This window comes from Chaetodon auriga, chromosome 22, assembly GCF_051107435.1.
Source record: "Chaetodon auriga isolate fChaAug3 chromosome 22, fChaAug3.hap1, whole genome shotgun sequence".
In the NCBI taxonomy this organism is placed as follows: domain Eukaryota; kingdom Metazoa; phylum Chordata; class Actinopteri; order Chaetodontiformes; family Chaetodontidae; genus Chaetodon; species Chaetodon auriga.
In genome coordinates, this window is record NC_135095.1 from 328025 (window position 1) to 341098 (window position 13074).

Genomic DNA, 13074 nt, shown 5'->3' on the forward strand with positions numbered 1-13074 from the left:
AAGAATGTGATCTGTCAGACCTGGATGGCATTCCTGTAAAGAACACGGTCACTTATTTAGGTGTGGTTGTTGATAAGAATGAAAACGATCGCTGCAATTTAAATTTTAACCCAATAACACAACAAATAGCCAAGAGGTTTAATATGTGGTTGATGAGAGACCTGTCACTGAGTGGTAGAGTTCTCCTTTCTAAAGCTGAAGGTATATCCAGATCCGTATATGTGTCCCTGTCTCTGGAAATGCCCCCAGCAATCTACATAAAATTAGATCAAACTGTATTTAACTTTATTTGGAGGAACAGGTGTCACTACATAAAGAAACAAGTTTTATGCCACCCCTGCAAATCGGGCAGCTTCGGAAATCGGGCAGTGACACGGCGTATGTCTATGCTCACAACGTCTTGCTTCCGTCAAGTTCAATAAAGTTTTAAAAAAAAAAAACGTCTTGCTTCCGTCTCTCACTTTAAACGTCACATGCGGAAGTATCAAAATGGTGGACGAGAGAGGATTTTCCACGAATTCCCTTCTGAAAGACGGTAAAAAGCTTTACGAACGAGCGTGATGTATATCGTTTTAATGTATTCGATGTTCTAAAACAATTATCCACAGCTTTGTAAAATTTTCACATTTCATCCCACAGCTGGCTACTACAAAAAGCACTTGTCCGAGATAACCGGCCGTTGCATTTCTTAATTTTTTCATTATGACGTGTTTGTGCGTATAACGTTAAGTGGCACCGACAACGTGTTTTAAGCACTGGAAATACATTTTGTGCTCAGCTGTACTACAGTTGATATCATTAATAGAACCAGTAAACTACATTGGTGACAGAAACTTAAAAAAAAAAAAGTTTGTGGAGTGCTGCAAGGAAAATACAGACAGAGCTGGCTACGTGTTTTGGTTTAACGAGTGTCCTTGGGCGCATCCCATGGCCCTTAAACTGATAAACTGAAATCTTTTCCTTTTTATGCTACGTTTATACAGAGGCGATGAAAACAGAAGACGCAAAAGTGGTGTGTCGTCTTCAATTTTTTATCCACGTTTCGACGAGCGTTCTCAGCAGGAATTGTTTGTTTATACGAAGACGCAAAAGTGGGCGAATTCGATTGGATATGCATGCCAGGCCGCTAGGTGGTACTGTGATAGAGCGGCGGTATGTCCGCGAGCATTCGCAAAGTTGTCCCACCACTGACTGGTTCTGCCCGGTCTTGTCCAAACCCGCCTCTGTCGCCTACGACGTGTTGGGGCATCCAAAATTTGACACATGTAATTGTATACACGTCTCTGTTCGCCTATAGTATCCGTATATATTCTATACAATTGTTGAAATGACTCTTGTATGTTGACTACAGCTGCTAGCACAGCTTGAACATCGGTGGGATCCACGTAGCCAGACATGTTGTTGTTTTACCGGCTTGGCGCGTTGAGTGTGACGTAAGGTGTAGTTGCTATGCGCCGTGACGTGACGCGACGTGGTTTTGCGCTTCTTGCCGTTTAGACGGAGTAGTGATGGGCACGCCAGTTCTTTTAGATGTACTGAATCACTAGAATCAGTTCACTAGAAAGATTCGTTCAAAAGATTCGTTCACTGAATCACCGAATCATTCAGTGCTTGGCAGGAGGAGCCTGCGACTCCTGAACTGATATACGGCTGAACGGTTCAAGTTTCAGTTCAGTTCACAGCTTCCAGGACCGGGAGACGAGAGTGTTGTGACTGTGTTGCTTTGACAAACACATTTGTAAATATAAAACTATATATAACTATATTATAAATCATGATGTTTTAAGTGTCCTATCCTATGGTATGCTATTTAACTGGTCTACTCGGCAAATTGGGCTCAGTGAGTGATCCGTTCACTGAACGTATACCCCACAGTACATTCAGTGAAGGATTCACACTGAATATGCACCGTTCCCTCGCAAATTGTCGCAATGAGATGATCAGACAGTCACGCGTTTTCTGAAACTGCGGGTTTTATACACTATTTGTTACATGCTGTGTCCTACTGTACTGTACTGGCAAATTTAGCAGAGTTAAAAAAAAAGTTAGTTTTCTCCGAGGTACACTTGAACACAACACACCCCTATCTCCCTCCGTTGCTCCTCATTACTGCCAGCATGACGTTTTAAGTTTGTTTATCTGGAAACTAAATCTGTTAAAACAACGGGGAACAACGGTCGCCATGAAAGTGTATCCCTCAGAGGAAAATGATTAAGGAGAGTGTAGTTCACTGAGTGATTTATATGGCAAGCCGTTCCTGCCAGAAATACGCCACATTCAGTCACGTTTCAACTTCATTACGGCGTAAAAAACGGCGTAAAATCTGAAAAAAACGGCGTTTCTTTTGCCGTAATGAAGTTGAAACGTGACTGAATGTGGCGTATTTCTGGCAGGAATGGCTTGCCATAGATTCAGGCGTCGGTGACGCGGCGCAGTCGGCGCGCGCGGTCCCTCCCTCAAGTGATTCGTTTGTTTCTCAGTTCAGTTGAACTGTCAGCAGCGCCGGTGTTGTGTCCTCAAGTGATTCGTTCGTTTCAGTTCAGTTGAACTGTCAGCAGCACCGCCTGCTGACAGTAGGAATCACTTGAGGAAGTGATTCAGTTCAGTATGTTCACTTAAAAGATTCGTTCTTTTGAACGAATCGTTCGCGAACGAGTCAACACTAAGATGGAGACACAACCCGAGTCGTCTTCAAAACTCTGCACTCTGGAAGGTGTCTTCAGATTTTTGCGGTTTCAGACCTCGACGGCGCCATCGCCGTGTAAACGAAAGGCACTTCCATTTTTGTTGTATCCTAACGCTATATTTTATGATCTATAGAAGAAAAGTTGAAGATTCCACAGGAGAGTCAGAAGCTTGTCAGCACTAACAAAAAATGTTTATTAGAGGTTATCACGGCAAAGGGATGCTCAGCCAACTACTCATTTGAAGAAAATTTGGGCCTGAATAGTAATGCACATGGACATAAGAAGAATGGTTAAAGATTCCACAAGAGAGGTGTCAGAATCTTGTCAGCACAAACAGAAAATGCTTATTAGCTCATTAGCTTATATAGCTCCTTCAGTAACAGACTGCTGCATCCCGCCAGCTGTCAGACTGTTTAACTCGAGCATCATGTAATGTGTTGATGCTGTCTTTCTCAATTCTACATCATGAACCAACTATGTTTTGTACTACTGTTATCATTGCTAATATATGGTCACAATATCCATTTCATCTGGTGTAATTTTCTAAGTTTATTATCCATATTGGCAACAGTACTTTTATAAATTGTATATTTTGTGCATATACATAGTCCTAGTATTTCTCAAATGCAATAGTACATTAGTGTTAAGTCATTAGTGGTTTTCTCATAAGAATATTAGCAATAGTACTTTTTATGGCAGTAGATATTTTATAGCATTTACTATTTTTTTTTTAATAATCTGTACGAATATACATATACATAGTTGTTTTTCTATTCCGTATCTTGGACATTTTTTTATTTTGACCTCTATGTGCCAATGTCCTTGCTCTTTGCAATACTTGCTAGCTGTAACGACTAAATTACCGCAGTGTGGGATCAATAAAGTCTTATCTTTTTAGAGGTTATCATGGCAAAAGGATGCTCCACCATGTACTCATGTTAAGAAAATTGGGGGTTGAATGATAATGGACATGGACATTTGTTGAGAGAACTAAATGTTTTTCATTTAAACTCAATGTCAATTTATGTTTTAAAATTGCCTTTATGTATCAATAAATATTCTTGCGTAAATATGTTTTGACATTGTAATGAAAAACTATACAAAGAAGTTTTCACAAGGACAGCCACACATTCTCTTCCTGTTTTCAACAGCTGTTGTAACTATGACAGTCAGACATTTAAAAAGCTAGAGGAGGACATTCCTGGTTTTGTTTTCATTGCAATACACCAAAAACCTGATAATTAGGAATAGTGTTTAAAGTGTGAATATGCTGAATAGTTAGTTGATGATATGCTGCTGTGTTCATAGAGTGCTACACTGATTTCCTGGCTGAGGACTTTGATGTGAAGACATACACCGCTCAGGCTATTCACCATGCTGTCATTGCTGAGCAACTGGCTAAACTGGCACAGGGCATCAGTCAGCTTGACAAGGAGCTGCACAGCCAGGTACAAACCCAACACACCACAACACAGCCACATTGACTCACTCCAGTGTCTGAGGGGTCACTGTGCTCGAGATTGCAACATGAATTTTCATTACTCAGAGCTTATAATAAGATGATGCACAATTACATTGCCCCCACTCTAACCCCCCCCCCCCCCCCCCCCCACACACACATTAACATTGTCACCCCTTCTTCCTCGTGACCCTCACTCATGACCCAAGAGACTTCAACAAAGATGAGCATTACAATTCAGCCCATGTCATACTGCACATCACTTTATATTTTATGTACTCTAAATACCTCATCTATTCACTTACTTACCTGTTGCACATCACTTGTTTACGTACCGTGTTGCACATGTTTTTATGGTTTCATGGAAATTACTTGCACTACCTACACCTACCTCATACTGTTTATGTCCGCTTCAGACAAGGGCAGTTTTGTCTTAACATTTTGTATAATTTTCTTGTCAGTAATTTAGACCTGGTCAGTTTTACCGAATATTATGTAAATTCAGGTTATAACAGTAAACTGCGAAATCACTAATGGCCACTCTCTTCAATTCCACCAACACTGTAACCCAGATGTTTAGCACTAACCCACTGAAGTGTTGGGATGTTTTATCCTGTTAAATGCAAGTCATTAACACTTCAGTTATTACTGGCCATTTCCTAAAGTATGTTATATGTTTGTAGACTGATTTCATAACTTTCAGGCACTAGTTTGGTTCACTTTATATAATTTCAGTGTGGAAATTAAGCAGAAACTTGAAACTTGCTTTAAAACAGGTCCCACAGAGAACATGGTGGTAACCCTAATATGAAGCCCCATTAATACATCAATATATATTTATGTTTTTGTCTTCCAGGTTGTAGCCAGACATGAAGACCTACTGTCTCAGGCGACTGGGATAGAGTCTCTTGAAGGTAAAGCGCCACATTTGCATATGCTACTCTAGTGGTGTTCTGTCTGTATATCACATAAGCCACAAAAGAGCTGTAGGCATAGTAACTTCAGTCTGACACGAATGGCAGGAGATGTAATCCAGTTTAAGAACGTGGAATGTTTTTTTTAAATTACATTGTTTCACATGGTAGAAAAACTGTGTGCTCCCATGTGTAATGCAGCTCTAACTGACTCAACTGCACATGACATCACTCACTACAATAATGGGAGCATTGATAATCAACATTCAACATACAGTAAATCTGTTTTTTCTTAAACAGTAGCTCCTCCAGAGTTACCATTGGCCTCTTTGTTGCTTCTCTGATTAACCCTGTTTGATGAGCTCTGTGGTTTTCATGATGCTGCTTGTTTGGTACTGTTCTCTGACAAACTCTGAAGCCTTCACAGAACAGTTACATTTATATTGAAATTAAATTAAGGTAACATCTTAATTTTCCCAAGGGAGTGAATATATATATACACTCAATGCGTAAATATTTTAAAGACCATGTATTGGTTATTCTGTCAGTTCTGATTGTAAGTGCTCTAGAACAGTGGTTCCCAACCTTTTTTCCTTGAAGCCCCCCTTGCCTGTGTCCAAGACAAGCAGGCCCTGTAACCCCAACTCCTACCCGCATACACATACTAAAAGAATAAAGTGATTAATTACAAACTTTTATTTGCAAAAATAAACAGCAATTGTAGTTACTTGTTCTTATTCTCATTGTTCTACACTGTATATAGACAAATTTCTTCCTTTTTATGTCATCAGGTGTATCACTCACACACACACACACACACACACACACACACAGAGTTAAATTTTTGACAACCAAACAGAATAGGTCAACCTCATCACAACAGAAAGATAATGGCTCATTGTTAAGATATATCAGTATCTAAACAGTTTTCTTTCCTTCTGTTTGTCACCAGGTGTATAAAATATAACCAGAAAAAATAACTGCAAGGACATTTAACTGTGTCTCTTTTCGTGAAAGCTAAGCATCAAATTTTAACAGTTTTCCTTTAACAACTGAACAGATGAACAGAGTGGACACACAGACACACACAGACACACACACACACACACACACACACACACATACACATACACACCATCTTACATAAGGAATAAATATAGACTTTCAGTCATGTATCAGCACCTAGGCCTATACATACAGCTCTGTCACAGATCTCCTTCAGACAATTAACTTAAACAGGGAAAGTCTGTTGATATTCACATGCACATCATGTCAACACAGGTTGGGACACAGCTATACGCGTTTATGTGTAATAATTACAATAACAATAAACACCAATACAATAAACAAGTTATTCCTTACGTTTTTTACTCTGTGCCAGTTTATTCATTCATAAACTAATGGCCACCATGGGCTTGCATGCCTTTGACCAGGGATGCGATGTCAGATGTGATGGTTGTGACAGTCAGTCCAAAGTCCTGGTGGACATCAAGTCTGTTTCTGGCTTTAGTTTTTATTGTCACAAGGTACTGAATGCTGTCTCAGGCAAGTATGTAGTGCTTAATGGCATATAATAATCTTTGTTACTGTGTGTTTGGCCAGTCCGGGAGCAACAGCTTGTCTTTTGACAATCCAAAACACTTTGTATCTGTTCTCTTGAAAATATTTTTTTGACACAGAATCAACTTGAAGGTTACAGAGCTCATTTTCACAGCCGAGGTATTCCACTTGAGGGTGGAAACGTAAAAGCTGGTCATGTGACGACAACTATAATTAAAAATATAATGCAATATTGTTGATGTATAAAAATGAGACTAAATGTGGTTTACAAAATAAAAACTCTGCTAAAATGTCTCTTCATTTTCGTTGACTAAAACGAGACGAGATGAAATGTTATGACGTTATTTTGTCAAAAACACGCAGGATAACAATAGTGCTCGGCGTTTTTTCTTTTATTATTATTCCTCTTCCATGTCATATTTCGATTCGCTACTTGTCCTACAGCTTTGAGAGGACCCAGGTGAATTATATATCAAAACGTGCATCTTGATCGGGATTGCAAAAAATTCCTCATAAGGATTGAAACTAACACTTTTTGTATTGCCTACTGCTGTCTACTGCTCTGGCATACTTTCACCTAGAGACTCCATTTATACTTTAAACTGTAGACACAAGTCTTTTGTATTGGTGTATTATTCCACGTTTTGATAGGTCATATAGTTTTTGATCAATCACTGTTCAATGACCATGATCATTTTTGGAGAAATTTTGAGATTATAATGGGTGTGTATTGCACGGAATGTTCATGTCAGAGTGCGTGACATCATCGGTCAAAGTGGGAGAGAGCCTAAAAAATGCCAGATTTTTTCTCTTTCCACACTCCTCCCAGCCACAATTTACACTCTACATGCAGGATTTTTTCCACATTTGTAGACAAATTTGTTCTGTCTCTCACAATGTGCTCAAAAAATCCGAGAGACTTACAGAATTTGAATCAGCAGCCTCTAAGTGCGGTCATGTCTGTCTCTGCTCCTCATTGACTCCAATACAAAGATTTTCTGAGAGAAGCAGAACGGACCCCTCTTTTTATCTCGCAAGTGTCTACAAAATATTTTCTGTAGAAACACAGAAATCACACCAAATCGTTCAGGAAGTCCTTATGGTGATGGTGGTCTGTGTTTTTTTCTGATAGGAGCTACGGTTTTGTCAGCATAAGCCCAAATGTGAGAGCAGTGCAGAGGCAGAAAATCGCTCTTTGTCTCCACGTTTCTGCCTGCCTCAGCCAGGGGGGCTATTGTCAATGGCAACCACCTCAAGTTCTCTGAGCACTCCTCCCCCACACTCCCAACATTTGAGGTTGAAAGGGCATAGGTTGCTGTATAAATAAATACTTGAAAAGGGAAGGTTTGTTGTAGCTGTGCTTCTTGTATATAATATCATAATGTTACTAGTATTAATTGTTTGAAATCTCTGAAGGATCTCATCATAATGTACACACTCCGACAGTAGCCCCCGTGGCCCTTTCAAAATTTCCCCAGGGGAAATTGTCTAGTTATTAGTGATACAGTGCTGAGTGCAAAGCACTGAACACTCTTGTTCTTCTGCGTGTTTCTTCTTATTATTATTCATCTTCCGTACAAATTTCGATTCGCTACTCGTCAAGAACGATAGCGAGCACCCAGGCACATGATGCACCAAAACGTGCGGCTTGATCGGACTCGGTGTGCTATTATTTTTCTCCACAGAAAACGCACGGAAATTTCCCATTCAAAGTGATGGGGACGAGGTGAAAAAAGTGAAAAAAATTCCATCTTATTCAAAGGACTACTGCTCCGGCATACATTCACCTAGAGATGCCATTCCAACTTTAAAACGCAGACACAAGTCTTTTCTATTGGTGTATTAAGCCACGTTTTGATAGCTCATATAGTTTTTGAGTAATCCCTGATCAATGACCATGAGCGTTTTTGGAGAAGTTCTCAGATTTCAATGGGTGTGTATTGCGTGGACTGTTAGAGGCTAGAGTGGGTGACATCACCGCTAGAGTGGGAGAGAGCCAATAAAAACTAGATTTTTGCTCTTTCCACGCTCCTCCCAGCCACAGTTTACACTCTACAGGCGTGATTTTTTCCACAGTTGTAGAATGTGCTTGAAAAATGTGCTCGAAAAATCTGTGAGACTTACAGAATCTGTCTCTGCTCCCCATTGACTCCAATACAAAGATTTTCGGAGAGAAGCAGAAAGGAGCCCTGTTTTGAACTCGCGACTGTGTCCACAATATTTGCTGTAGAAACACAAAAATTTCACCGAAGCGTTCAGGAAGTCCTCAAGGCACTCACGGTGTGTGTGTTTTTCTGATAGGAGCTACCGTTCTCTCAGGACAAGCCCAAATGCGAGAGCAGTGCAGAGGCAGAAAATGGCTCGTTTTCTCTGCTTTTCTGTCTACCCCTGTCTGTCTGCCCCTATTGTCAATGGCAACCAGCTCAAGTTGCCGTGACGACCTCTGAGCCTCAGTACTCAGAGTGGCCGAGAGCCTAAAAAAAACTCTAGATTTTCTGTCTTTCCATGCTCTTCCCGGCCACAGTTTATACTCTACAGGCATGATTTTTTCCACAGTTGTAGACAAACTTGTCCTCTCTCACACAGTGTGCTCAAAAAATCTGTGAGACTTACAGAATTTGAATTATCAGCCTCTAAGCGCGGCCACGTCTGTCTCTGCTCCCCATTGACTCCAATACAAAGATTTTCTGAGAGAAGCAGAAAGGAGCCCTGTTTTCAGCTCGCGACTGTGTCCACAATATTTGCTGTAGAAACACAAAATTACACCGAATCATTCAGGAAGTCCTCAAGGTGCTCACGGTGTGTGTGTTTTTCTGATTGGAGCTACCGTTTGGTCAGGAGAAGCCCGAACTTGAGACCAGCGCAGAGGCAGAAAATGGCTCTTTTTCTCTCTCTGAGTGCATGTGTGCCTGAGTGCTGAGAGCGGGCGTGTGTGCATGCGCAGCTGTGTCTCATAGAGCACTATTGGGAGGGCCCCTCAAGTTGCCGTGGCAACCTCTGAGGCTCAGTACCTGTGTGAGCACTCCTCTCTCGCACTCAATCATTGGACTTTTTCTACTGCCTACTGCTCCGGCATACTTTCACCTAGAGACTCTATGTAAACTTTAAACTAGACACAAGTCTTGTGTATTGGTGTATTATTCCACGTTTTGATAGGTCATATGGTTTTTGATCAATCACTGTTCAATGACCAGTGTTTCCCACAGGATTTTAGGAGACTGTGGTGGGAGGGTCTCTGACCCTCGGGGTTGGGTGTGTGTGTACGTTTTCAAGCCTGATGTATCTCTTTAGGGCATTTTGAGACCACTGAATGTAATATAAATTGCTGTATATGAACATAACAGGTTGGTATCATCCTTAAGAACATACAAGAGAGAGAGAGAGAGAGAGAGTGCAAGAGAGGTGGCATGTCCTCTTAATCTTCAGAAACGCTCTGATTCAGACTGTTTTCTCCCCGTTTTTTTTTTTTTTTTTTTTTTTTTACACTTATATCTTTACAAATACAGCAGTAAGAGACCGACTTTCCCTTTTTGTTTTTTCGGCATCAGCCTTGCGATGGGCCCCCTCATAACCGTGGGCCCGGGGCAGCCGCACCCTCTGCCCCCCCGCCGGCTCCGCTACAGCTTTTAAGCCATAACCTCACCCCTCTTCACCGATGGCTGTGGCAGAGTCACTGACTCAGTGCTGTCGGATCCCTCTTTTCTTTTTCTTTCTCGCCGACGAGAGATATTAAATAATTAATTTCATGTTAATTTTTATAAACGGGTAGAGAGAGAGCACAAACGACAGAGGGATGAGAGAGAGAAATAGCGGGAGCGGGAGAGGGAGAAATAGCGGACAAGTAGCTAGCTACCGGGAAATCAGCACCAGGGATAGCGGAAAGTTAGACTCTGTTTAGAAGTTGACTGGTGCAATGAGATCAGCAACATGGCCGACACTGCTCCGTTATCGAACTTGATACCTGCCACTTTTAGTAGTAGTATTAGTAGTTTACGCTTCTGCGTCGCGTCAACGCCGTACCTACGCCGTCGACGCAGACCCCGGACCCTACGCCGTAGCCTGACGCGCACCTCCAAAAAATCCTGACGTGAACGTCGAGGACTGTGATTGGTCCGTTCAGAACGTAATTTTCGGTTCAGTCGCAGCCCTATGGTCGCAGCACAACAACACCGCCATTTTCAAAGTTTCTGTGGTGAGAGCTACAAGAAAAACTGGACCAAGCCGAAGAAAGAATTATCAAGGAGGTACGCAAGTACGACCACCTCTACAATTCCTCTTCGCGGCAGCAAGAGCCCCGCGAAACCATACAAAGACACAGCAACACCCCCCTAGCGGCTTGGAGGTGAATTGCGGAGCAACGCGTTCCCTCGACGCAGAACTATGAATGCTCAGTAACGGCGTAGGGTGTACGCCGTAGGTACGCCGTCGCCGCGACGCAGAAGCGTAAACCAAGCACTCACACAATCTTGAAATGCCGTCCCGGCCTGCTGTCATGTATGGATCATCGACTGTATGGATGCGGTGTCGCCGGATCGCGCCAAATGCAGCAGACAGTAGGACCGTCTATGAACGCGACCTGTTGGCGCGTGCGTGTGTGTTCACGCGCGCGCTCTCGCTCGCGGGCTATAGAGTAGAGTAGGCTACAGCTGTGTAATCGGCTGACTGACGGATCTGGTTATTATTATTATTTTTTAGGTGGGGAGGAGGGTGGAAAGCGGGGGGGTGGGGGGGTGGGGGGGTGGGGTGGGGACGAGACTGTGGCGGGCCCAAACGAGACTGTGGAGGGCCGCCACAGTCTCTTTAATTGGTGGGAAACACTGATGACCATTATCATGTTTGGAGAAATGAACGGACTCCTGTTTTAAACTCGCAAGTGTCGACAAAATATTATGTGTAGAAACACCGAAATCACACCAAATTGTTCAGGAAGTCCTTACAGCGATGATGGTCTGTGTTTTTTTTCTGATAGGAGCTACCGTTTTGTCAGCATAAGCCCAAATGTCAGACCAGTGCAGAGGCAGCAAATCGCTCTTTTCCTCCGTCTGAATGCGTGTGTCTGTTGTGCTGAGAGCGCGCGTGTGTGTGTGTGTGTGCACCTGTGTGTGTGTGTGTGTGTGTGTTTGTATGGTCATTCATTCTGGTGTCTGCGAATGGCACGCTCTCTCAGTTTAACTTTGTTCAATACGGTGCCAGATTTCTATGGAGCCTTCCAGGCGAAAACCCGGCAAAAACACCGTATACAGGCCTTAATATGTAGCGAAAAAAACACCCAATCTCGCAACACCAGCCACCAGCGTCGCACAGCCGCATGCGTCACATAGGATGAAAGCTGCAGCTGTTACTAGTGTGGACTGAATGGACAGCAACAGAGCATTAAAGCAGCAATGGGGAAATGCTATTCCCTCAATGCTATCGTAAACCATGGTTGGATAAGAATTCAACATTGGATATAAAGATGAAATCTGATGCATAGTTCGTGTTAAAACTGATAAAATAATTGCTGTCTGTGGTTCTATATTGGCTGTGTCGATAATTTTGAAAAATAATAGCTCGCAGCAACATATGGAAAAAAAGAACTATGAACTACTTCATTTTTAGAATGGTGAACTTAGTTCAAAATTTTGAATTATGAATTATGAACTGAACTAGTTCATTTTAAAATTTGTGAACTTAACTTTGAACTAGTTCATGTAGAAAGTGAACTTTCCCAACACTGGCTCCTTGTATATAACATCATAATGTTACTGGTATTAACTATTTGAAATGTCTGAAGAATCTCATCGTAATGTACACACTCCGGCAGTAGCCCCCATGGCCCTTTCAAAATTTCCCCAGAGGAAATTTTCTAGTTTAGAAGATGCAGCTACGGTAGGTTAGCATTAATGACAGACAACTGACACAGAGAACTGAAACTAAAACTAGACTAAAATGTCATCAGTTTTCGTCGACTAAAACTAGACGAAAATAGTCACGGATCATTCTGACTAAAATAAGACATGCTCAGACTTTTAGTCGACTGAAACTTGACTAGACTAGAAGTTCAGAGGTCAGAGGTAATAAATAGCTTAATGAATTTAAATGTGGACCAAAAATATGTTTTAATATGGATTATACAGTGTTTTTATTATCCAATTAAGTGTGTTATTGGAATTTTTTAAATTTAATGCGCCCAGATTTTGGTAACCTCACAACCTCAGCACAGACAAAATTGTGCGCACCCCCTACGATCTCTGGTGCCCCCCAGTGGGGGGCGCGCACCCCAGGTTGGGAACCACTGCTCTAGAGCAGTGTTTCTCAACTGATGGGTTGCAACCCAAAAGTGGGTTGCAACCCATCAGTTGCAACCCACAAAAGAAAAAAAAATCCTGTGTTTTTATTTTGAAGGGGATTTTTTATCCAGCGGAGTGCTGTCTATTCATGTTGGGGCTTGTCATTAAGGGGTGATGGTGGTGCA

The 13074-nt window shown here is 41.9% G+C and overlaps 1 protein-coding gene across 3 annotated transcripts in view; it reads left to right on the forward strand.

Moving 5' to 3' along the window:
* Positions 1–458: 458 nt before the first annotated feature.
* The window catches only part of cog5 (component of oligomeric golgi complex 5), a 157756-nt gene continuing 145140 nt past the window's right edge, over positions 459–13074 (forward strand). For all 3 annotated transcript variants that reach the window (XM_076721821.1, XM_076721822.1, XM_076721823.1), the window contains exons 1-3: positions 459–535; positions 3996–4135; positions 5003–5060. In XM_076721821.1, the coding sequence (XP_076577936.1) occupies positions 490–535; positions 3996–4135; positions 5003–5060 (244 nt within the window). In that variant the 5' untranslated portion in view covers positions 459–489. The remainder of the gene's footprint in view (positions 536–3995; positions 4136–5002; positions 5061–13074) is intronic.